Genomic DNA, 27,764 nt, shown 5'->3' with positions numbered 1-27,764 from the left:
TCTATGTAATTTTGAAACATTTGACCACTAAGGGATGCACTAGTAAGAAAAGATATCATTTTTGTTTTCTATACATGAACAGTTATACCACTGCATGAGCAGAGGGCAGGTTATAGGTGAGTTGCAGGTGGGTCTTGAATACACAAGACATGATCGATTCAGTGACATGATCAACACAGCAGGTACTTGAAAAATGGGGGCGATACAAGGCCAAAAGAAGAAGAAACAAAAAGCTGTAGCCATATTAAATATGATTTGACAATTAGTAATGGGAGCAACATTACAACACTAAACTCATATTAAATCCATATTTGATGTCAGCATACACACTCTGAACAGTAAGAGAAATGTAAACAGGCCTACAATGAATTGGTGCGCTGTAAAGCAGGCTACATTATGCTTCAGACTTAAAGTATGATTAGTCTGAAAGTTCAGAAGGTTTGGAACAGTTGAAAGAATGAGGCAAAGACGCTTGGCTGACAAAAAAGAAAACAAACAAAGAAAAAAAAAAAAAAAACACACCTGAGAAAACCTTCCAAAACATGTTTTACGTATTTGCTTCATTGAAGTCCTGAGTCCGTCCTGCCATCTTCAACTACTGCCAAGACCATAAGAGGATCAGCAGGAAAAGAATATAGTCCCGTCTTTCTTCTACAGTCCTCAAAAGCACAAATCCAGATTTTTATAGCAAAATGTTGAGAAACACAGACACTCAGAAAAAAAGTCAGAAGCTGGCTAAAACAGTCTGATCAGAAATTCACGTCCTTATTGACAGTACCAGTCAAATGTTGGGACACACTTAGCTGTCAGATTTATTAGGTGAGTGTGTCACTCCTGTGCCAGGTTTGAGCATGAAAACCTCAACCTGGTTTGAATCAGTACGTGGTGTTTTGAGCACAAAATTGGGATTTTTAAAAACATTCTAAAAATAACAATATTCAGAACAGAGCAGACTTCTACCAAGCCATTGTATTTTTCCTGGATCCGGATCACCCCAAAACCAAATCACTTGTTCCTTATTCCATTTATGAGATTTCCTAAAAAAAAAAAAAAAATCCAAACATCAAAAGTGAGTATATTTTATGCTACTACTTTTGTTGCATTTATAGATTTTTTAAAATAATATGCAACACCTAAACAATCTGTCTAAAAAGAAAATAATTATTTTAAAGATAAAAAAGATATCGATTTTATTAGCTTGTGTGGTTAGGGTTAAAACTGACTACAAATAAAGGTTCATTTCAGTCCATTAATGTGTTCAAAGAAGGTTCGCCACATTTATGGCAAGCTTTGGAGCATGGAAATAGTTTAGTTTAGTTTTTAGTTTAGTTTAAGTAAATCTGATCCCAACATCTTCAGTTTTGGCTTATTCACAAGAGTCACAATTTATTAAAAACATAAGTGTAAAATGTTCTTTAATTTATGTGGAAAGGATTAAATCCCCCCAAAAAAAATAAATAAATAAAAAAGCGAGCAAACAAACAAAAATAAAGCATTCATTTAATTTCTACAGATGACACAGTAGAATAGGCAGACCAAAATCCTTTTCAGAAACAGCTCTTTAATTAGAGATGTCCACATGACCCTTTTATAAATGTCATCCTGAAAAATTATGGTAATAAAAATACCCCAAGTCATCTGCACTTAAATTAAAACAACTCTCAACAAATCTGTTTTTCTTGTAACACTCAAATGGGTAATTTCCTGGAACCAGATCTGCTTCCTATTGGCTTGCTGCTTTAATGGTTAGCCACCTGCAGGATGATCCAGTTCATCAGGCCACTAGCTCTCATCTGCCAGACTTAGACAAGTAAAAAAAGGGAGAGACAGTCACTTGGATAATCTGTTCATCATCTAGTGGGTGTATTCCATGCTAATGTTATGTGTAAGTCACTTCACCATCAATGACAATCCTTTCCTCAGCTCCACCTCATACGCAGCATGACTGATATGCTGCTCATTCTCAGCTGCGGGGAACCTCAATTCTGTACACAACATAAACAGGCACATTTCTGAATATTGCCAGATCAAAGGCAGACTCAAAGTGTGCCAAATGATTTGCCGTGTTTATGCAGAGTTGTGGGTGGTCAACCATGACCCTGAATGCCTTTGGATGGTGTAAGCCATAAACATGAATAACGTTGATCCCAATCCAAGAAATTCAATCTGAAGTTGGATTTTATATGATGCACTATATATAGACGCTCCTTTTACCTATATCTTACTCTCATGTCTCATTTAACACATACAGATAAATCTGACACTCTTCAAATGAAACAAAAAAACAAATCACAGAGAAATGGATGACACAGCAGATTCAGCTCAGCTGATTATCACTTTTAATATATTTTTGTGACAGTGCTAATGCATCGCTACATTCCTTGTTTTACTATGGTTAATCATGTGGAGGAAAAGCACCAACAGAATGGACTGTTTGACCATGAATGCTTGAATGCTAGGTGGCAAAAACCTCTTACTTTTACTGCACATGCTGGCTATTCTGAGCAGTCTGGTGTTTAATTTTAAATGTGTGAACTGCTCACAGACATGACATTTTCTATAAATCATGTTCAGTTTGGGACAGTCTCCTCTTACAAATGTGCAACATGACTGAAGTTGTCTGGTATCAAGAGAATTTCATTCCAAGATCTTAATTTAATGTTCCTGCAAAAATCCAAGTTACCAGCAGTTAATTGTGTTGTCTTGCTCCCAGGTGAACAGGTACATTTGATGATGCAACTTCACAAATGGCTTTAATTCTTCAACACTGCAAATAATTGTAAACATGTGATTGCCCTGTGGAGGCTGGGGTGATGAAAGCATATCAGAATGCAAGATAATTCCATGGGAAACTCTTTCCTACTGACCTATCTAAGAAAACAATCTCAGATTTTGGGTGAGGTGCTCTGCTGTATTACTGTAATGTTTCTATTAAATATCTAATTCAAATGACAAGTCAATAAAAAGTCTGCACTGGGTTACTTGGAGAACCTTTAGCTATCACACCAGATTTTTTACTGAACAAAGCATTCCCTTCTTCATGGTACTTTAATGTCTGTTACTCAGGCCTATCACATCTCATGTCCTGTGGTTCTTATAGACATTTCCACACTTGGAGCACTAGTGCATCCACATGTTCCCTTTTTTCCCCCTGTGGAGTGCAGTCTGTCATTTTGAGTGTCTCCTTATTTGTGCAGTGTGTGCAGAAGAGTGATGAATGGGGTCCAAATGCCTGAGTGGCTCCAAACATTCCCTCTTTGCTTCACCACTCTGATTCACCATCGGCTACTTTCACCCTCTGTATTGGGGACTTTTTCAGTTGTTTCATCAGATGTACTGGAGACAGACAAAACCCAGCTGGGCACCACCCAGCAGTAAAATAATGCAATGTTTTTGCTGTTAGTCTATTTTTGTTTGTTTTCCAGCAGTTATTGAAACAAAATAAATTATCACATAAAACTTTCGAGATTTTTAAGGTGCGTGTGTGATTAATTTAGTGGGAATGTATCTGCAGATACATTTTCATATTTAGATTGCATATACAAACCTACTTCCCAGTTGGTAACTTGTCTGAAAATAGATTAAGCTCCAACTGTATTCCAGTTAAGGCATCTGTCTGGTGGGATTCTTTCATGGTAAATCACTGTGCACTCAAGTAACAACGATGGCTAAAATAGTATCACCTCTAAGCGTCTACAGTTACATCAGACAAGTCCAATACTTCCTCCCACTCCCCAGTTCAGTTGGTCACCCATTGTCTCCAACAAAAGAACTTGACACTTTGAATTGGAGTCTGTGATGGATCGCTTTTGAGGTCAGAAGCATTTACCGGTATACTGGTTTCATCCCAGCCCAGCCAAGCTTCCAGACTTGAATAGATGGTTCCAACTTGTGTGTGAAGACTAAAGCATTATTAGGTGGAGAGTCATTGAGCCATTGTGGGAAAGATGCTTTTGATCATTGTATACATCATGTATATATATTGATAGAAAAGATTTTGGACGAGATTTACAAGCAGTGTGTTCTTATTTAATGTGCATCATATTATCATGGTGCAGGGCTCTAAAAATCAAAGGAGCCACTAGATTCCGTGCATTACTAACCTTATCACCATCCCTTGCATCACGAGGAATGTCTCTCCTACAGAGGAAAAAACAAAAGTAATCAGATTGTTTTTAATTCTAAGCCATGAAGTTAGAATGCTGGTTAAATGAACCCCAAGCCTCCCTTTATCGTTTCACCGTCAGTCAGGGCATCGTTTGAGCGCAGGACACACATTTCCTTGGAACATAATTGAATTTTTGTGATAATGGAAAAAAGTTTCCACCTTATACGTACAATAACTACCCCTCTTTAAAACAGTTCAGCTCAACTCCCCCACCCTCCAAAATCCATTTCCTATGTCTGCCCAACCGCCTCGCAGTAAAAAGGGTCAAGTGCTCAGTTAAAATACACAGTGTATAATTTTATAGCTTTTCCCCAACGGGGCTCCTGGTGCCGGTGTCGAGACGACAATACAAGAGCAGCAGTGCCGCACTCAGATCAGTTTCATTCTTTGTCAGTCGTGAATAGGGGCGGAGGAAGCAAACTCATTAGAATCCTATAAAAAGAAAGTATCCGAGATCATAAAACGGCCAACTGCTGGACTTAATGCTCACTCAGAGCCAGACAGAGACTCAGTGGGGACCTCCTGACAAGCCTCTTTCTGACCCTCGTATCATCTGCGTTTCAACAGATCCACCTCTCCATCTTTTCCCTGCTACACCGGGTTCTCTATTGCCTTCAGATAAAAACTGTCTATGGCATTCATTCTCTTTAACATCTGATTTTTCTTTTTACATTTTTTAAAATTTTGTTTTGGTCGAAGCAGAATAAAATTAGCTTCATCATTACTGACTGTCGCTGTTGCAGTCTGGCGAACGGGGCGCATGGACTGTGCCGGGGCGCACGCTTGTCATTGAGAAACTAAACTTCTGCGACACCAAGTCAAAGCTGTTCAGGAGGTTTTGCACATTTTTCTTAAAAGAAAAAGACTAAAAAGAAACGCAGGCATTATTTTGAGGATGCTCGTCTCTACTTGGAATAGATGCTGCGCTGTGATGTTTCTCGTCGCTTCTTTGAGGACAGGGACATCACAGGTATCAGAGGCGCGCCCAAAAGCAAACTCTATTAAGCCTGGTCACTTGGAAGAGACGCCAATACCGGCTACTAACCGCTCAGCAGTTATCACCAAGAAGCACAACATCCTTCCGCAGGTAAGTTCACCTTTCTAAGCTGTCCGGAAAATGTGAAATAGGATACGTGTCACGTTTTTATGGAGTACCAAAAGATTCGCGCTAATGAGACTATAATTACATCAAAGTTTCAGAAGTGTTTTATTTTTATTTATTTATTTATTTATTTTAGTGCAAATGAGTACAATAGAAATATAGGTCTTAAAAACAAGCTCCCTCTCATATGTGAATCGTTATTGGAAATTGCGAGGATTGGACCCCTCATAAACCCTAATTGCCTTTCAAACCTGACGCCACAGTCGGGTGCTGCACACTTCACAGTAAATCATTAATGCCAGCAGAAATGTGAGAAAAAGTTAACACTTGGGGTAATTTTCTGTCTGGGTCTTAGTGTCATTAAAGTGGTCCAGACGCTTGCTGGGATTATGAGATTCTGTTGGGCCTCTGTTGGATATTCTTACAAACCACTTAATACCCACTCAAAGGTTATCAATCCATGCTGTTTCAACAAAGTGCCACAATACTGCGGTTTGATCTCAAACAGAAAATTCACAAGCTGTGAATTTTATACATTAAGTTTTTTTCTTTACTAAATTTAGCAAAAATTATGCTTTCTCTTGGCCAATATTTTTTTCTGTAAATATCATCTCTAATAAATGGGTGGTGTAATAATATTAAAAAAATTAAGAATTTCAGATCTTCATCTCTTGGATAAATATTCATTTGCTGGAAAGTATCACCTCTAACCTATCCTTAAAAATAGAGCTGTTGGAGATGCCCTCCCAGTAACTTTTTGAGCAGCAGATGGCACTACCACATCTCCGTCACATCTCCAACAGCAGTCAGTCTGTACATCAACCTGCTGAGACTCCCTTGTCTTTACATAAGTTCTCAGCCGTCTGCAATATCATTTGCTATGGTGGTAAAGTATTGTATGTCTGTGAAGTGTGTAGTGCCGAGAGCAAGGGCATTCAGCTCAGACAGAAGAATTATGGAAAAGCCACACTCTGTCCTAAGTGGAGTGTGGAGATCCAACCTAAAGCTACCGTGCCAAACCTCAATTTGAACGCCTGCTAACATCTTTGCCATTGCAATAATCTGGAGTGGTTTGGAAAAGTGGACTGTTGGAGGGGAAACGTATGAGTGTGGAAAGACCACCATAATGGCATGATGTATTTTGTCAAATGAAGATGCCCAAACACTTTAATGGCCAGATAGGGATAAATATTATATATGCATTTTACATGTATGTGTGCCTTTTTTATTTTTACAGTAAGAAAGTATCCAGAATTGTAAGCTGCACTGACCTCCTGCATTGCATCATGCAGTGACTTTTAATGAGAATAAATTCAACATAGCACATTTACTCTCTTCATGTTGCTGCCATGACAAAAATGTGCAATTTAGCAGCAATCAGCAGTCTAACTGCAATTACTTTTCCTTTGATTATCTAATTAAGTAGCCTCAAAATAAATCCAAAACAAAGAACAATGAGGCAGTTTCTTTCTAAAAAAACTGTTCACAGTGGGCTTTCGAATATATTTAATCTGCTGATAAAAGTTTTGGGGAAGATTTGGAAAATGGGCATAAAACAGCTCAAATTCCTTTTTTGGTTTAACACATCACAGGGAACCTTGCTGCTGATATGCAACAAATAGATTTATAGTCAAATTATCACATTGCCGGCTTGCTCAGATTTGGGAGGAGTGATTGAGAGATCATGACACCTCTTAAAAATCTGTGGCATAAAGTGTGATGGTGAGCTTGCCATCAACTACCATAACCATGAACTTATAAATGAGGATAAATAGCATTTTCACATAGCACAAGGAACTTTGAGGTACTGAAACACCATTACACAGATTCAGAATATTTGCCAAATGACATGAGAGCTTCTCAAAAATTGCCCTAATTTGATTTAATTTAAATGAAGCAGAATATTGAGGGAGAAAACCCAGCTACCCGGGTGTGGACAAGAGGCTGCTGCAGGAAATCAGGATGCAATTTAAAGTTATATTCATCAGATTAAAATGTCAACATCTCAACGTGCATTCATTTCCTGTATCTGCTGACAAAGTGTGTGGATAAGCATGACATTAACCACCCCCAAACTAAGGCAGGTTTTGGCTATTTCTCTATCTTCAGATCTGGTTAAAGATTCATTCTTATAACGTCAACTTGACTGGAGTAAAACCGACGTACCAAAACCTCAGACCTTGACAGTCAGCACTCATAGGTAGAACCAACTATCTGTAATAGTTCAGATGCGCATTAGTCACCTTTTCTCTCTGTTTAACCTCCCTAACACAAAAATGACTGTTTAGTTATCTTGATGAGTGGGGAAACTTAAAGAAAAGCTTAGGGAGATGTGTGCCCACTAATTGGTGCTGGGCTCACTTTGTTTTCCACCCTGTGAGTGTTTTAATGCCTTACAATGGAAACTTTAGAGCCCTCATGTGTGGTGGTCCCAGGCCCATGGCCCTGATGAGAGAGGAAAGCTGTGAACATCTAACTCGACAGGATTACACCTTTTAGTGCAAACCCACCTCCTAGATTACCATCAAGAGCTTTTCCTCTTTGCCTTGATAGTCTTTGAAGAAATGCCTTTTTCGTGTCCACCAAGTAAGATCAACTCAGAATGTAGACTTAACATAAGGAGGGTCTAGATTTTGGAGACTCTGGATTTTAGTCCTCAAAGAGATGTGGCTATAAACACATGTGTTTTGTGTGATGAGAGACGCCAAGCTGTGTTTGAAGACATGGTTTGTGTGAGTGAGTTGTGCACAGTCATCCCTATGTTATCTGATACAGGCTGTCTGTGCTTTCAGGGCATATGAAGTCTGTTTATATAGTGACATTGTTTATTTGACTCCTTAAGGCCCCAGCGACTCATTAACACCATTCAGAGCTTCAGGTTACGAGCTGGAGCTCTGAAGGTCATGTGCAATCATAAGACAGGGAGCAGAAGATGTGACTGTAAAGAAGAAATCCATCACCAAATCTTTGTTGTACTGTACTATTGTACATAAAAAACAACAACAAAAAAACCCCAAAACAAAACAAAACAAAAAAAAACCCAGAAACATAATGGCAGAATAGTATATGAAAAGTGCTTTTTCTTGTTTTTTTTTTACACACAGCAAAATATGATGTAATTAAGGCACTAAGAGGTGTAGCTAGCTAAGACTTACATTATAAGTCATTGTTCAGAAAAGTGATCTTTGCCTATACTGAGGACATTGTGAGTTTTTTTTTAAGTTTTATCATTTGCATTGATGACCCTATTAGAATTGAGAGGAGTATCAGTCATATTTGAAGGTTTTAAAGACAATAACAAGCAGTGAATCAGCAGTGTTAGGAGTAGAGCTAGGCAGAAACCACAGTTTGGTCAAAATAGATAAATGATTCATTCAAATATGACAGTTTATGTTAAGACAGATCAGAGCACTGTGACATCAAGAAAAATGAGACAATAATGGCTTTTCTATTTATTTTGATCCATGTAGCTCTGTTTATATTCATATAAAGCTATTGTGAGTCATGCTGTATGTCAACAAATAGAACTGGGAAATGCTGATACTGGATTAGATGGATATTTTTGTAATAAAAAGCTGTAGTCATAGATAAATAGATCGGTCGGTCGGTAGGTAGGTAGGTAGGTAGGTAGGTAGGTAGGTAGATAGATAGATAGATAGATAGATAGATAGATAGATAGATAGATAGATAGATAGATAGATAGATAGATAGATAGATAGATAGATAGATAGAGCGAAAAAGATCAATGACTTGCTAAATTTTTTTATTTGCTTTGTTTTTGCATTATTTAGTTCCATTTAGTCAACAGATGTACTTGGTTAGGTTGAGGGAAATAAACCTTCTATGAGTTTCTGACTTAGCACACATTAGCTCTTTCAATGCTACATTAAGTGAGTGAATTGTATTAGTAACAGTATTTTGTTTTTACATGAAAATGAGACAAAATATAATGAGAAAAGGTGTTACATGAACCTTTGTTCATATGCAGAAAAATAAGATAAAGTTGTAAATAGAAGTACTTTTCAAACCCAAATCGTGTATTTTGAGCATATAGCCCTATGTGCATGAACAAACAAACAAACATACAAACAAACAAACCTAGCTAGTCAGAAGTGATAGTTGACTGAAAATGAATGAATAAAGGGGGATGTATCAGAAAAAAAAATGCCATTGACCAGACCATTTTTAACTCCTGTGTTTTGTGGAAGTTAACAGTGTCTTGAGGACATCTTTCAACATCAGCATATTTTCCAGTTATCACAAGCTCATAAATGGTCACTAACACAATGACTGCATCATAGTTAGGACACAAGCAGCAAATGTACGAGGAGTGTGTCTTTGTTTGGAAACTGTAGGATCTTACAGCCTGGACAATTAGATTAGATTACATTGATATGACCCTGTAGTGGATCATATCAATGCACCCTTGTTTATTCATTCAGCCACCTTAACTTTATCCCTCTCTCTCTCTTTTCTTTTTTTCTTTTTTTTTAATCAAAGAAATAAAAGAGCCCTGGCCAAGACAGCAGTAGCCCAAATTCCATTACAGGCAGTAATAAATAAAACAACCATTCAGAAAACAAACAACATAAAACATACAATATAAAACATATAAAATATAAATCTAAGAGGTCAAAACAATAGGGAAAGCATAGTTAACTGGACAAGCAGTTACAGACATCTATTGAGTCAGCCTCCCAAGTCTTTAAGACATTTTTAAAAGATCTGAGATCAGCTCCTGCAGTTTTAAGTCAGTTTGCAAGCTGCTCCAGGCTGCAGGGGCCGAGAATTTAAAAACCTTTTTGCCAAGTTCAGTGCAAGTTTTGTTGTCTCTGCCACAACAGGACATATGCTTTTATTATGATCACTGAGGTCACTAAAGGCTTTTATCAGTCAAATGTAAATATGCATTTCTGAAAACTTACTGATTTTTTCTTTTTTTTTTTTTATTTTTCTCTGCAGTTGTAAATTAGGGGTAGATGTACCTAGATTCTAAACATTCAGACTCAGGTGAGGAGGTTAAAACATTGTCAGTGATATTTATATTCATTACAGAGTACGTCCATGGACTTATATCAGCACTTTGGAATGACTGTACAGAGGTAAATAAGGGATCTCAAAGACCGGGAGTAAGGGTTCAAAGCCCTGTATATCCTGAAGTATATCCCTTGTAGATTGTTGCTCCCGCACATGTAAGGCGCCTCTTCAAAGCAACAGTGCATTACCAGCACGAGAGCAGCACAAGACAGGACCAGGGGCTTCCCTTATGGATCGCTGTCTGTCTCTTCCGTTATTATCTCACCAGCATATCAAGAGAGGATTCAGAGTACACAGTTTTAAACCCACTTCCCGTGCAGGATCCAAGGTTACGCTTTTATGTGCAAAGGCTGCTTAGGTAAAAATAAGGGAGCAACAGAAAAAAAAGATATGAGATGAGTAAGATGCATCCAAATGAAACCTTGTCCCTCAGAAGTTGCAAATGAGGCATTTTAAAACATAACAGGATAAGGCGAGATTATCAGCTGTGGTTATGGGGTCAGGTATCTCTGGGTTTCAAAGGGCTGTCTTGCATGGGCCATGATGAAAGAGGTGAGCATAGGTCATCTTCTTCTCCTATCCCAGTCTTTCCTGTATATGTGCCTTGCACTGAAACTGAAATAGAACTGCTGCATGGCCAGAAACACAAATCAGAATCAGATGTGGTCATATGAAGAGACCTTTCACATGGCGGGCCTCATTTGTCTTTATATACGTAGATAAAAGCATTTTTTTAGTGGTAGGGGAAAAAAAAAGAGAAGATAAAGTCTGATCACACCATATTTCTAGCACATTCTCCAGTTGTATTTAAAAAAATTGTCTTCACCTATGTGTGTATAATTACACTTGAACTTTTTACTTTACTTTTGACCTCTGAAATAATAGCTTCACAAAACTTATCCAGCAGGCTTACAGCAGTTATCAAGGGATATGATTATTTGTCTCCTTCAAGGGGATGAAGAATAACATAATGTCTGTATAACATCAGGACCAGTAGGTGATTACTGTGATGACAAGAAGCAGTAGGAGCAGCCAGCCTGGTTGTCTCCAAACACCAGTGGAGACCAGTTCGCTAGTTTATTTGAGTGTTAACTCAATGCCAATGATCAAAGATATGCAGAATTTTCTCAGAGATGTCTTTGTTCTCATAAATCTGGTAAGGTTTATAAGGCAATCTAAACAATTTGGAGTCCATTATTGAAATTACATTGAGAATATTTATTAAGAAGCAGAAATTATTTAAGAAGGTTACCAATCTTCTCAGGAGACGACTTGCCTGGAAAGTCACCCTGAGGTTCAACTATGCAATTTCCAGAAAAAGTACAGAGGTATGTTTAGGAGTAGACTAATCTTAAATGACTACACTAGTCTTAAATAGACTAGTGTGTTAAATGATAACATTTATGACAGTACAAGAAAAAACAACAACAACAAAAAAATGAACTAGGTGGATTCTAGGGAAGGATTGCAAAGAGAAAGTCTCAGCTTTTCAAAAAGAAAGACTGCCATGGCTTATGTTAGCAAAGATGCTTCTGAACAAACCGCAAGTCTTGTGACATAATGTCCGCTGGGCAGATGAAACATAAGTGGAAATGTCTGGTCATGCTGCATCGGACCATATTTGATAAAAACCAAACAAACCATATCAGCACAAACACCTCATTCCTAATGAAAGGCATGGTGGTGGAGGACTGATGATTTGGGTGTGTTTTTACCAGCACGTGACCTTGACGCCTTGAGGTCATTGAGTCGACCAAAACTGAAATTGGGTTACATGGAGCACTTTTAATGTGATCGAACATCAGATCAGAATAAAAATGCATCATGTAAACATGTCAGCTGATCCAACTGGTCTGGTTGGTTTACTCAGATCAGCAGAAAAAAAATATCCATTCCCATTGTTTTGTGGTGGATGTTTATTCTGCGCATACTTGAATCATGTGAGGGTTACATGCTGCAATGAGTTTCAGGGAAGACTTGAAAAATTTCAGCTGCAAAACAGGACGGGACTGTGGAGGAGCCAATGTTTTTCTTAGAAGCTGAAAGACTTGAGGGTTATTGAGCTTTTGATTGGCAAAATAAAAAAGAAAACACTTCTTCTGAACTAGTAGGCATTGGACATGTCAAAAGCGTTACGATCGTGGGGTGGTGGTCTCACTTGGTAGCTCACTTGTCAGCTAAAATCTAGCTAATCTAAAATCTCTGACCAGCTTGACTTATTGATAAAATATTTGTCCATCTAAACGTTGCTAATGATGCTGAGCACAGCAGCAAATCTAGAGCAGAATGACTGAAAAAGAAACAAATGAAGATTTTAACCTGATTGAAATTATGTGATGGTACCTTTAAGAGGGCTGAACAAGAAACAAATGACCCTCAAACCTTAACGAACACAGTAAAGAAGAGTTGGCCAGAATTCCTAGACAATAATATGAGAGACTGATGACGTCATACAGAAAATAATGACTTCAAGACATTGCTGCCAAAGGTGATTTTGTCATGGGATGCACTTAGTTTTTATACACACTGCTTCTGCCCTTTGGCTTTGCTTTAGTTGAATAAATAATGGCACAGTGTAAAATGTTAAATCATTGTTAATTTGTGGTTGTATTTAACATTTCTTGAGGCCTGGTGAGGATCATATTATTTCTTTATGAGGTTTTCATAGATTAAATGTATTAACTTTATGGTAATTAAGAATTTCTTCAACTCCATCAAAACTTTGTTACTTTCATCAACATGTTGTTCATTTGCAGTCTGGGAATCTGTCATAATGATGGATGATTTCTACTCATTATTCTTTGGCTGTGTCACTGCCTTCATGTGTTTCCAGCCTGAGAAAGTCAGAGTGGCAACCATCCAACAAGTGTAATTTTCTGAAGCTCCAGCACGAGTAACCACCTCTAATGTGCTGAAATATGAATATGACTGATTTAAATTGCAGTGTACTTTTGTGCTTAAAATCATGCTTGTTCTTTTCTATCTTTTTCCTTTTCTTTACAGCATGGCCTCTCGTCTCCGCTGGCCTTTACACCCCAAAAGTGGCCCCTCCATTTACTGTAGCTATAATGATTTTGCTCAGATTTTTCATGTCGACCACTCCATGTTTGTCAGTGGTAAGCCACACTTAATCAGATCTGTCACTGAAGTGCCAGCTAAATGTACATGTGGTGCTGCTGGTGGTATGGTGGTTAGATTTCACTTTCAAGTCATTTTACTAATTTAAATGTATGACTAGGTGTTGTGTTGTACACATTCCTGACAACTTTGGTCATCTTTTGCACCCTAAAATATAAATGAATAACTTAAAATGAGACACCGATGTTCAGCAATCAGAGAAACTGTGGTCAGAGTTTTATACTCTCGTCTCTCCTTCCTGCAGCTGTTCTTAACATTATTCTTCGTTGATTAGTTCAGTGCAAATTTATGAGATTGTTTTATGTGTCTGCAAAGTTTATTTGATTTTTTTTTAAAACCATTCATGCCAAACTGTGCTTCTCCTGCTCTTAGCCTATGATAGGACTTGGATGCAAAAGGAATTATTTTAAGACAGTTCCAGTGAAACTTCTCAGTGGTGTAGACAATCATTGTGGAAAAATGGGTTAGCATTCATAGTATCTTTCACTTATAGGGGCAGTCGATGTTGTGGTCTCTAAAGTGCTTTTTTTCCCTTTTTGTGGTGATTTCAGTGTACTAAAGGAAAAGACCTAAAGGCTCCATGTGCTCTTTTCTGGACTACAAAGTATGTCTCAACCTTTCAACTAAAAAACAACAACAAAAATCCCAGAAATACTACATCAAAATCACTGCCAAAATAATTATGAAAAGTATGATTGCCCACTAAAATTACCGCTCAGTAATGTCTCATTAAACCTCTGAGCACTCTGAGGGAACTGGGAAAAACTGAAATAGTGCCATTTGTTTAATACAGTGGGGGTGGAAAGTATTTAGTTTTAGCTTTCAAAACAACAGAGCCTATTTTTGAAACTTTCAACAAAAACATTTATTTTCAGAATGAACTCGGTTGTTCGGGGGGAGAGCAATTCTGATTACATTTCTATGAAAATTAGAGACATATTGGAGTTTTTAGACTGTAACAACCAACTCTGAAACAATTAAAGGACTCTTGGATCATTACACATCTCTCTGGCCTGGTTTCTTTAAACATAAGATTCATAGTTCTTCAGTGGCAATGATTCACAATGATTGTTTAAAAATACAGATAAATTTACTTGCTTAGGATTAACTTTGATTCGCACCCTTCACTTAGAGCTTCAGCCGAATCTGTCCTGAGTCCAGTATTTGCTCCAAACAAACGTCACTCACACATATTTTTTTCTTTTGTAAGAAAAGGAGGATATGAAGGAATGGAACCGAATAATCCAGTTAGAGGTCTGTCAAGTGTGCTTATTTTCAGAGGGTAGAGAGCAAAGAGCTCAAACCAAAGTGTATCTAGTAAAAATTAAGTGTTGCTCCACATATTTTGAGCTCTGAGTAGCACTAAAGAAGCTACTAAAGAATCTTTAGGTGTATGTGGGGTATTGCTGTGTTGTGACCAGATGTATTGCCTACCTTGATCAGTTATAACTACTATAATGCAGCCCCTTAATTTGGTTCAAGATTGTGATAAATGATGCATAATCTTATTTGGTAGAGCATAAAACATTAGTATACTGAAGAAGCTTCTTTGCCAAATTCGTAGTAAGAAACAATATTATGACTTATGTTAAATGCTTTATCCTTTAAAACTGAAAGCCATTTTTGCTATTTTTGGCCCACCTATTTCTTTTAACATAAAAATGCATGTAGAACCTCAACTCTTAAGAACAGTCAAGATACAGACATTTTTCTCATGACAGCCTCAGTTGTCAGATTATAAGGGTTAAAATGTTGTCAGATGAATGTATTAATACATAGAGCACCATAAAGGCCACTCAAAAAACTAAACAGAAGTGATTACTAACAGAGCTTTGTAGAAATAACATACAGATCAACAGTAAGCCTTTTCTCATCTGCATATCATTCTGTCAAGTCTTGGTTTTCAAGTGAAAAAAATATTGGCATTGACACTGTCAACTTTAAACTGTCAACTTCTGCTTATTCTAGCAATGCTATTTACAGTTATTTGTGATCCTACAGCATTTACCTACTATCCTCACCAAATTAACTCCAACTCAGCTCATTGTTGGTGCTACTGTGCATCAAAAACATCTTTGCTGTATTCCAGCCATAGAGGACCATTATTTTTGTACTTTTAAAACAGAGATATAATTTTCTTGTCACTTGTTGAACTTGGTTACTTTTTATTAACATCAATTTAAGCTGTCTAATTGATCGAAATTTTGACAGGAAATGACTTTATCATAATCTCCGGGTCAAAAAAGAGGACTCTCAGCAGCGTAGTTCTAAAACTATGACAATGTGATACATAATCTTGTAATCATGGATTACTCAGTGTGGAAGAGAACAATTATGCTGCTTGATTGTAAACCTCCTGGACAGTATATAAATGCCTGGAAAACTTCTGTAGATCACCTAAAGGCTAAGCTATTTATCACAATTTACCCCACAGAGTTACACACTACAGTTTCTGAGAAATTGTTGACAATAAAAGCCAGAGATGTTCACAAGTTCATTTTTGCAAGTCCAAGTCAAGCCTTAAGTCTTTGACCTCATGTCTAAGTCAAGTCTCAAGTCTTTCAGTTGCAAGGCCAAGTCAAGCTGCAAGTCACTCTAAGTTGTAAAGTCTGCTGTCTGGTCTGCTTAAAAGTCTGCACTATAATACCCAAGGAATTCTTAAATTGTCACTATGCAGCGGAGGTGAGGAAGTGGACCCAAATGCAGGAAGCAGACAGGTACAGGAATCAATGTTTTAATTAATGGACCAAAGTCCTCAGGGACCACATGACATGGAAACAAGAAAGATGATCTGACAAAGGTCCACTGAAACCAAGGGATATAAATACACTGAGGTGAACTAACAAGGAACAGGTGAAGCAAATTAAAGCAGGTGTAAAAATGAACAGGAAGCAGAAAGCAACACCCCAGGGAAGGAACTACGAAATAAAACAGGAAAACAAGGGCAAGGCAAGGCAAGGCAGTTTAATTGTATAGCACATTTCATGTACAGGACAATTCATGTGCTTTACATAAAACAAAGACATTACAGATTTTTAGAACAGTAAAAGGCATCAACACATAATCAACACATAATCACAATAAAATAATAAATTACATTACAATGATTAAAAGCAAGAGAAGTTAAAAAAAGTTACTGTGCAGATTTCATGCATAGGCGCATGAGAAAAGAAATGTTTTTAACCTGGATTTAAAAATGTCTACATTTGGGGAAAGTTTAATCTCCACTGGCAATTTGTTCCACTTGTTTGCAGCATAACAGCTAAAAGCTGACAAAACAGACAAAAGAGACAAGACAATGAACCCACAGGACAGTAAAACTAACCAAAAACACACAGACCATGACAAAATCCTTACTCATGTATTCATTTACCAGCATTTAGCAACCACATTGATTTTTAGCTTAAACTGAAAAATGCTCTGTCTTTGTCCTCTGGACATTTTTTTTTTGATTTACTCAATTTGGAAAACCTGTAGATGAACATGGATATTTATTCAGATTAGTAAATGTGGTTAAAATGGAGCTAACTTATCCAAGTGTTTTTAATATGAGCCAAAATCCATTGGGACCTAAAGAAAATTTTAAAATACTAATACTGCAATTCATTTAATATTTTCTCAAGAATATAACACTTTAGTGCAGGATCACCAACTGTCCCGCAGGTTTTAGACATTTCCCTGCTGCAACACACCTGATTCAAATGAACCTGTAGTCAAGTTCTGCACAAGCTTCTTAATGTCCCATTAATAATTTGACTCAGGTTTTTCTAAACAGGTAAACAAGTAAAATATGCAGGACAGTGCTCAACAGGTCCACAGTTGGTGATCCCTGCACTAGTGCATCAGGAAAATCTTAGCATGTTTTTAAGGGCTTGAAATAACTGTGAGATGAGTAAAGAAAAATTTATTTGAGATGTTTTAAAATTGAATAAAAAAAACAAAATATTCTAATTAATTTAGATCCATTACTTGCAGGTTCAATAAATACTTGTTACATTCCTAAATCAGCAACAGCTGTATTTTTCTAAAAAAAAAAAAAAAAAAAGACCCATTAAAACCATGTGGGTATGATCCCAGTTTAACTTCATGGCAAAATCAGCAGTTTATGTTTAGTAAATGTCTCATTCTTCCTTTGAACACATTCAGTGGAGCCATTCTGATGGTACAAAAGTCGTAACAAGCTAACGTTTACACCGTTGTGGCTCTAAGCTTGTTGCTAACATTAACTCTAACATTAGCTCCATTATTACAGTGACTAGTCTCTGCAGGTGTTTTTAATGCAGATGAAGTTGGATGTGGAGGATCCAGTGTCCTGGATTTTAATACCACAGATTTCCCTGCTTTCTGCTTTTATATTGGTACGTTTTAAATCAAGTTTTTAATTCCCAAAAGTTACAATAGTGCTGCACCAACAGCTGCAATCACTGGTCAGTGTTTTTATTGATTGCGTATACACTATGGACACGTCTGTGTTTGCATGTCATGTCAGTGTTATGTCTGGGGAAATGACAGCAGACAACACAGACAGCAGACAGGAGACCAGACAGAGTGAAGTTAATGAAAAAAAAGATTGTACACAAGTGTCAAATTGCGAGTCTGAGTCAAGTCTCAAGTATTTTGAGTGCAACTCTAGTCTGAGTCACAGCCTCAAGTCCCCATCTCTGTTATAAGTGATAGTGCTCAGGGGATGCTGCCAGTGTTGTAGAGTTTTAAGGGTTAATAGAGTCCCTCGGGGTTCTGTTTTAGGTCTCATCCTCTTTTTAATCATATATCATCCCACATAACAGATTACAAGCTTTTTCAGTTGTAGCTCCTACTACCTCTGTGCTAATGAAATCTAGCAATGCAGTTAATTTACTAAATCTGAAAAATGTCTAGCTTCATTGTGTAATAAAGCCGATAACCACCTACAGATTTACTCTGAAACGTAAGCAACTTTGACAATGTCTTTGATAGTGCAATTCTCAAGATGAACTGATTTGTCAGGCTTCTATGTTCAAGTGATCCCCAAAGAAAGGGGTCATGACAAGATTATTTTGATGCACTTTTTATTTGTCTCAACAAACAACTTTAAAGCAAATTTAAACTGTACAGCGGTGTCCAAAAAGTTTTACAATTGTTTTCAAAATCTTTCTGAAGTTCATCTGGCCAGTGATATTTGGTGGGCACCCAGATCACATTAAAAAATTGTGGTGTTTCTCTGAAGAAGTGGCCCCTAGATTGGGGATTGTGCCTTCTTTAGTTTTGTGTTTATTGTTTCTACTCTATATTCGGCTCTACTGACGGGTTTTTCTTTCAGACATCCTCTTTGGGACTATTTATATCTACTTTACGTATATTAAAAGGTATGTCTGTGTGAAACGTCAGATGTCACTGTCCACATACACCCATGCGTGCTTTATGCTGGCATGGTTTTTAGCAGAGTGCAGAGTTCAGAGTTCACTTCCAATTTCAAACTCCACCTTCAGACAGTAGCAAGTAACATGGCGAAGGTGGGGGAGCTCATAACTCACATTTTCAGAAAGAGACAAAAAAATGTTGTCTTCAGTTCCATGCACATTCACACAACCTCTCTACCAAGGTACTTTCATTTCTGCTGTCTGCTCCTTCCTTGTTCCTTTCACTGGTTGCCCATGAGTTATAATAGGCAACACTGCCTCTAATGAGTTCCATTGATATTCCTTAGTTCGCTGTCTTTGGATACGCATCTGTATGCTCTCTGAGAATGTACTGGAGTGTGCACGACACAAATGCAGAGAATGGACAGAAGGTTTTGTCTGCATACAAAGGCATATTTAATGTTGAGCATAAACAAGTGTGCAGTCAGACGGTTTTAAGGTGTTACGATGTCTTTTGTCATGGCTATATCTTTATTTTTCACTGTTTAAATCAGGTAAATAAATGAACTTTTTTCTCTCTCTCTCACAGCTGGTGTATCCATGCAGTAATGACAAGGAGTGTGGCATGGGCAGTTACTGCCACAGCCCTCAGCAGGCTCCCTCTCGCTGTCTCTCCTGCCGCAAGAGGAAGAAGCGCTGCCATCGCGATGCCATGTGCTGTCCTGGGAACCACTGCAGTAGCTGTGAGTTTGCAAACTTGCACAGTTTAATTTAAGCTTGAATTTTATTCTTCAGTGCAAAATTTTGCTTTGTCTTCTTGATGTTGTAGAATAAATTACATGTTTAAATCAGATAATGTTCCAGAACCAGGATAGAGAAAAGATATCGAACAAGGAGAGAGAAAGCGTACCGGAAGCGGACTACAAAGCAAAGTGCCTTGTGGATTCAGCGTTTGGCCATTGTGCGTAAACAACCACAACCAAACAAACAACCTAAACATAAGCATGTGTGGGACATTAGGTGGTTCTGGGTGGGAGAAATGGCTCACAGTCAGATGTGGAAGAACTCAGTAAAAGTTCTGATAGGAATATGATCAGCCAAAGACCGCTAGGATCTAATGCAGCTCCACGTTCACCTGTTATGTGGTAGTGACTGAAGCTGTCCTGCATTAACCAATAGATAAGCAAGTTTTCTTCTTCATTGTGTGTCTCTTCTTCTTCTTCAGTAACTCTTGGTGCAGTGCCGGCTCTGGTGGAGAGTGGAACACTTAATTTAAAAGGCCTGATTAGTTTGAGTAGTGCAGCGTAAACGCAATCTCAGTCCAGAAGAATGTTGCAACCTCCCCCAACTGAATCGGGTCCACAATCGTACAGAGTCTAGTGGACTATCTTGGTGTGAAGGCACCCTTAAAGATATCAGTTTTTATGCCATGAAGTCATCTAGCCAGATAACTGGGACAGAAAGGTGGAAAGTAGGAGAACTTTGAGGAGCACTCTGATCATGAAGTACTGTACTAGTTACTGATCAGTGTAAGCTTGGCTTGTAAATGTTCTCACTTGTCTTTTATTTTATCCCTCCAAAAGCCCCCATAGCCCTGACCTTTAAATTAGTCAAGATAGCAGTGAGATTTAATAGTCTGCTTGGTACTTTAATAGCCTTTTTTTCTGTTGCTTCTTTTTTTACGTGCAGATACTTGTGTCCCTATCTCTGGGAGTGAGCTCTCACCTCACATTCCAGCTTTAGAAGAACACAACAAACTCTCCACCAAAGACCACAACTGGAGGAAGAATGGGAAAGCAAAAGCCAGGCCTTCCCTTAAAGGTTAGATGTTGCTCTGTATGATGTTATTTCTCAACATGTCTAGTGAAAACATTTTCACTATTGTCTTTTCTCTTATAGTTTGTTGTAATCTTCACTGAAGCTGGTATTGGGGGGCTGAATCGTTTTGTTGTTCACTGCATGTGTTTAAGAGTTCATGGGCAATGTCAGTCCACAAACTATGTTGATAATTGGCCTTCTGCTCATGTGTCAGTGATGGTGCACCCAAAACATTATGTGGGGAGCCAAGAAGAAACCACAATGCCTTTGCTGTTTCTGCACCTACATGAAGCCATGCAAACAGTTTCTCTGACAGCAGCACACATTGTGTGACACACAAGTAAAAACCACAGTATGCAGAGCTGGCACGTTTATTCCTAATAACTCACTGAGACTCCTGCTTGTCGTTCATGTCACCTGATTTAAGTTAATGTAATGGCCTTTCCATAAAGTAATGAGACATTCAACTCTGAATGCACTCTCAAGACAGCAGGCTGTAAAGCTGAAATAAGTGTAAAATAACAGCACTGCTTAAAGGTGCAATAAATTTGCCCATTTGCTTTTATTTATACTTGGCTCACTCGCTGTCTTTATACAGTACACACAAAGAAATGAAGGTTTTATTTCTGTACCCTAAGGTACAGTTATCTTAAAAGTACCCTGTAAGGTACAGAAAGGGTCCTTAGGGTAAATACTGTGGACCACTGTTTATTCCTAGAGCTATAAAATTGTCACTGACAACTAAACGTGCATAATTACCTTTTAATAACCTTAAGGTATACGCTAATAGGCAAAATCTTCAATAGTGTGGGCTGGAATGTGTTGTTGTGGTTTATGCCGTTGACTCCTGGCTGAAATCTCAGCTGGGGTCTTTCTATCTAAAGTTTGCATGCTGTACCTGTGCTTTTTTTATTCTTTTTAATTTTTGGGGGGGTACTCCAGTTTCCTTAATCCAAAACATATTCATTGGGTAACAAGTAATTCAAAATAGTCCATTTCCAATGGGCACGTCTGTAGCAGAACATAAATGGGCATGCAGGGCTGCAGAACTGTTCATTTAAAAATACATACAAGAAGATAGATATGTACCAATTTCCAATGTACAGTACTTGTGCCCTACTTTTTAGAGGAATTCAGCTGGACCATCTTGGAACCATTCCTGCACCTTGATTACTTAGTGTGTATAACACTATAAAAGCTCATGCAAGCCAGTGCTTAAAAAAATCATGGTTGTTGAAGCAATGAATAAACAGTCCATTTACATTGATGGACTTGATAGCTAAACTTAATACTGAAATAACTGATGACTGGTTTGGAATATTATGCAACCTTTTGCAATGGGTGACATGAGGCCAGCTCATAAAAGAGTTTCACAGAAAACCTACATGCCTAAATGATGGTAATCATACATTTGCAGGAGTAATTTGCAACCTCCTGCTAAGACGCAAAGATTGATGTTACATTTGATATACTAAATAGTCATAGTTTGCTTGCTCTATGTTAGTAGCCTGTCTCAGACTATTACACAATTTGAGCTTAAATGAGAGGAAAGGGCTGTATAAACAAATCCACATGAAAAATAGAAACGCTTAATGAAAAATCATTGTACATTTTCTTTTGCTTTCTTTACATTAATGCTGTACAGAAAACGTTTTTATGCTTGATGGGTCACAAATTCATGCAGGACTTTTCTGTGACTGATGAAGCATTTGTTCCTGTTTTACCAAGGGCTCATGTACCAGCTTAACATCTAGTTTGGGGTTTGTTGTTTGCTGACTTAGTCTGCTCATTAGTGTCTCTTGTCTCCTTTGAAAGGACATGATGGTGACCGATGCTTGCGCTCATCTGATTGCTCAGAAGGCTACTGCTGTGCCCGTCATTTCTGGAACAAAATCTGCAAACCGGTGCTCAGGCAGGGAGAGGTGTGCACCAAGCAGAGAAAGAAAGGCTCTCACGGCTTGGAAATCTTTCAGCGCTGCGACTGCGCCAAAGGCCTCTCCTGCAAGGTGTGGAAAGACGCCACCTCCTCATCCAAGTCCAGGCTCCACATATGCCAGAAGATCTGAAACTGAGGCGCCTGCCGTCAGCATCAAGGCCTCTGACTCCATCTGCCAGAGAAAGTTTTTTAAAAGAATTGGTTGTGACTACATTGAAAAGGAGCAAAAGACAAAGACTAACAAGAGACAGAACTGACGTGTGGGTTTAAGCTCACTTTATAGAGAGAAGAGAGCAAATGGGAATGCTTTAATGTGTTTGCTGCTGGTACATCACAGCACCCACACTCAAATGTGCATCCTCACACACACACAGACACACACACACACACACACACATACACCTTAAAGTTTTGAGAGATCAATAAGTCTAAGCTGTGCTTGTTAAGTAACTAAATATATAAAACACATTCTTATGAGGTTCAGGGAGCCACCAAGTTAGCAGTACATGATGTGATGTGATTATTTACAAGGAGGCAACTCGAGGTACAACTTATAACATTCATACAGAAAGACCATGTGCAGTCATATAATGTGCATTCATTATCAAACGAAGTCAGTTAGTGTAAAAGATTTGATATTTAATATTCTGTATTTCATTACTTGATTTTTGTTTCGTCAAACTCCCATTTTATACTTTTCTTGTTGTTCATGTACAGCCTCACAGATTTCAGCTATGCAAAACATTTAACATCTGTAACAGCATCCACACCCTTTAAGTCATTTGAAGAGCTGCTTGCATACACTGTCAGTAACTTATATGCAACACTAAATACTCATAATCCAAAGGAAACAAGAACCTTGCTCTGGAAGTGACAAGTTTCATCTGGTGCACCAGCTCTTTGCTCTGTTTTTAGCCACAAGAAGAGTGATTAGAATCGTGTTTGTTGTGGAAACCTTATCTGTCAGACACAAGCTGAGATCTGTTGCGATACAACTGTGTGGGTTTAAACCGTCTGCAGTGAGGAAAGCTCTGCTGCTGTGGCTCCGTGGTACTGATCCCAGATGGAGAATGGTTCTGCTTTTCCAATCACATGAACAATATTCAAGGATATGAAGGAGCTGCATTTTTTTTTTTCCATTTGCAAAGCCAGTAGACATGAAGATGTGGGAAGATTGATTACAAAAATGCTCCAGAAAAACCTGATGCTTTCAAAGAGAATTTGCAGTTTGAAACAATGTTTTGTTGACGACACGTGGCCTCGTTTATGTTTTAGTTTTCAAATATGGCTACATACTTTTTAAACGAAATAGTAGAGTTTAATTTTGTTTTGGATGTGAATGCTTTTTTTTATAGCCCGTAAAACAACCACTTATTATACCATTGTAATACCACATTGCCTCTTGTTGCTTTAAGATGTGTTTCAAAGCATCAATTCCATTTATTTTGTAACCATCTGAAATATCAATAAGCTCTTTTATTGTAAATAGACTGGAAGCATTATATTTAAGAATCAGTGTATATCATGTACATATAATGACATCCTAAATGGTACAGCTAAATGATCTAGATGAGAAAGTATTGTTGGATCAAACAAGCACTGTTTGATTAATTGAAAATGATGAGGGTCATGTGTATGAATAAGGGGGAAGCATAGATAGCTTTGGCAGATTTTTATGGACAGATGCATTGAGAAGATATATGAGAAAACATTACTTTCCAAAATATTCTGTGTAAATGGTGTGTAAATGGTGTGAAGATGTTTGTCTCACTTAATGTTTTTGTGAATACTTTTCTTGATTTTTTTTTATTTGTATTTACAAAGTTGGATGAATAAAAAGAATGTATTTTGTATTAGTGGCCACACGGGATTTGTTACTGCTTGTTGATTCTTTGTCATCTATTCATCTTTCCATCCATTTTCTGTACTCGGCTAGACAGGTTGCAAATCCACCACAAAGCTCAGAGACTACTTGATTAAAGCATCTGCAAATCCTTTGTGAACTTCTGAAGGGGACCTTGTGATTAAGTATTTTGTGTATGATGGCATCTAAACACATTTGTTAAAGAAATGTGAAGATTAATTTTTGAATAATTTGAAATATGAATTTTTATATCTATGACAAAATTACAGAAATTAATTGTTCATAGGTTTGACCATTGAGAAGTAAACACTGCCTTGGCTTTTAACTTCTACTTGTATGATTTGCTTAAGTAGTGAATATCATAATCATAATAGCATAATAAACAACAAGCAAAGGTGAACTACATAAATAGACAGTAGGACCTGTAAGATCACCCTCCTCAATTTTGTTTTCCAAACTCTGTCACTCCTTCCTGACTCTCTCTAAGCTTGACAGTTTACAGCCAAAACAGAATATAAACAGGCATCAGTGGTCTACAGTGTAGTAATGGGACAGCATCCCCAACAAGATGGTGTTCCTGTCCCAGCATGCAACTCTGAGTGACACATCATCACATTCTTTACTTTTTAGACTTTAGACTTTTTACTTGTGGACCCCCTTCATGCATATACTAATGATCCCATGCTGAAACCATGCTTGGTTTTCTGATTTCAAATGTGAGATTCTCACCATAAACACTGAGTGAGTCCTGTCCTTGGAAAAAGCCAAAGTTAATTAAACAACACTTTTTCCTTTTTTTTTTCTAAAATAGGGGCAATATGTGGACATTAATCACAATGGCAATGATTATTCAAAGCCTCGGGCACTCCCCATGCTCTTCGGTGGACCCCTTTGGGGGGTCCCGGAACCTAGGTTAGAAACCACTGCTCTAATATTTTTGTTTCATAAAAAATTCTATCAGTTCAGCCTCTGATATACTGAAGATATTAAGAAAACAAATTCAAAGCAGCATAATGTTTATAATGCAATAAAAACAGCAAATGTGTCTTCTTGATATTTTATCATACAGTAAAATGATAAACTTGAACTGCCCTTTCTTCCTGCAAAATAAGGACCAAAGATGTTTATTATTCTAAGTCATTTATTATATAGATATAAGAAGCTAAGCAACGCTACATTTACCAATATAGAGATGGGTCAAAGGCAGAAATTAATTTTCCAGTCAGGATTAATTAAAAAAAATAATTAAAGGAGAAGAACATTTTTCAACATTACGCATGCATTTACTTGAATAAGTTTAAGTATTCTTTCCAACCTCTGTGATTTACTTGTTTTTGTCAGCTGACCATATGAGTCAACCTAGATTTTTTTTTAAATATAGGCTGTTTTTTCTGTCAGACTGCAAAGTCCTGACAAGTTCAAGGTTCACTAAACCAAAAAGAAAAAATGTCTGCATTTGAGATTTTTTCCATGACTACAAACAATACTTTATCATATCGATTAAATGCTGCTGCTTTGTAGGTGTGATCTGTAAGCAAAATTCAATGCATCATTGGGGTGAACATGTGCAGGGCATGTTTTCTTATACAATGCCCAGATTTGATACAAAAATTTTCATGAGTTACGTTTTCATCACTTCACGGCAAACAGACTTTTATTTAAACCTTCAAATTTTGAGAACATTATTGCAAACATGGTCTTTTCTGAACATTCCCATGAGAGACATATTTTTTTCCAAACTACTCAAATATAAAATTGTTTTTGGGCTTTTGTTCTCTTCAATGCTCTTCATGATGTTCAGTTTTTAGCTAAGGGACTTGTTCTTCTGTACTTAAGAGTGTTTAAACTTAAAGGAGCAATAAGCTAAATCGTTTCATCGCAAGGTTTGCTGTGTGAGCTGCCTGTAGACCAAAACAAAGTGTGTAATGTGCCACATCTTCCTCTACCTCTTCCCCTACTCGCCTTGTTTGCAAACAAAAGTGCAAACACACTGTGCAAAACTATGTCATCATTTTGTGAAACACGCGGTAGTAATTTATAACATTTATGTTTTTACTTACTGTGATTTACAAACTCTTCTCATTAGAGGCGGCCCAAGCCATAAGAGGCCCCTAAGTCCTGACCACCTCAGCACAACCAGTGCTTAACTATTGGTGGTGCTTGATCATTTTATACACTAAAAATGAAACACACCCATTAAATTGCTTTATTTCCGGTTGGCTAACATCATACCAGTGTCACTCTGGCTGTGGTTTTAAACATTACTTTAAAGCAAATTTTGTGATGTATGAGGGTGACAAACTGAACTTGTATTTCAACACAACAAAAAACATAATCTGACAAGATGCAATTAGAGTAAACAAGTTAGCCTGTCTAACCTTTAAAAACCGGAGCCAAGAATTTTTTTTTTTTTTTTTTTTTTTAAATCTGGTGTTTATTTTGACCCTTTAACAAAATGGAAGAAAAAGAAAAATAATAAGCATGTACATATAATTTATGTAATATGTCAGAATTAGTGTAGTGCAAAAAATATCCACCATGGGGGAACTTTGGAGTAAAGTTTTTATCATAAAGTGTATGTATCAAATATGATCCCCGTGTTGTTAAAGGACTAGCAAAATATTCAATCTTCCACTATAAAAAGCTTTAAATTGAACCGCCTGTTCTTTGACTTCTTATGTAAGTACACCTTAAAAATTCTAGAGCACACTGTTGCACAACATACTATCTACATGCACCGTATGACAGAGGCAGTAGGCGGCAGCAGGAAATGATTAAACCAGCATAGTTTGTGTGTCTGATATAAAATTTTCATGGTTGACACACAAGCATGATGAGTATAAAACCGAGATTTGAGTGAATTACCATCAATGATGTATTTGTCATTTTTTTCATTCTTTTCTCTCTCTCTCGCTCTCTCTCTCTCTCTCTCTCTCTCTCTCTCTTTTTTTCTTTTACATTAAGATATCTTGATCTTATCAGTTCACTTGGGGGCCCCCTGGAGGAGTGAAGGCCTCAAGCGCTCACTCATGCCTTGGGACAGTTTTGGATTTTGTTATAATCAGTAAAACTATGATGTAAAATAAGTAACTTTTTTTTCTCTCTCTCTACATAAACTGTTGATGAATAATACATTTCCAGTTTACAAATTAGTCATTGGCTTATTCTACAGAAGATTCAGTGACTTCTTTTTTTTTTGTACAAGTGTTCAACAGATGTTCAATATTTCTATTTAAGAAAAAAAGGTGGGGAAAATGTACAAGCTCCCAAATGGACGCCTTTGTACACCACTGACTGTTACTATTACCCTAAGTTTTCTTTTCATAAAAGCAACAGAAACAGAGGTACCTGTTTTTCTAAAA

General features: G+C 37.5%; 1 protein-coding gene across 1 annotated transcript; it reads left to right on the top strand.

Moving 5' to 3' along the window:
• The first annotated feature begins 4,656 nt into the window (after positions 1-4,656).
• Positions 4,657-24,403, top strand: dkk2 (dickkopf WNT signaling pathway inhibitor 2). Its single transcript, XM_041981956.1, has 4 exons — positions 4,657-5,255; positions 19,374-19,527; positions 20,474-20,605; positions 22,418-24,403. Exons 1-4 carry the CDS (start codon positions 5,064-5,066, stop codon positions 22,666-22,668), a joined length of 729 nt encoding a protein of 242 aa, XP_041837890.1. The 5' UTR covers positions 4,657-5,063; the 3' UTR covers positions 22,669-24,403.
• Positions 24,404-27,764: the final 3,361 nt, after the last annotated feature.

This window comes from Melanotaenia boesemani, chromosome 4, assembly GCF_017639745.1.
Source record: "Melanotaenia boesemani isolate fMelBoe1 chromosome 4, fMelBoe1.pri, whole genome shotgun sequence".
Classification (NCBI taxonomy): Eukaryota; Metazoa; Chordata; class Actinopteri; order Atheriniformes; family Melanotaeniidae; genus Melanotaenia; species Melanotaenia boesemani.
Note: the sequence above shows the minus strand (reverse complement) of the source record. Positions and strands in the feature narration are given on the sequence as shown.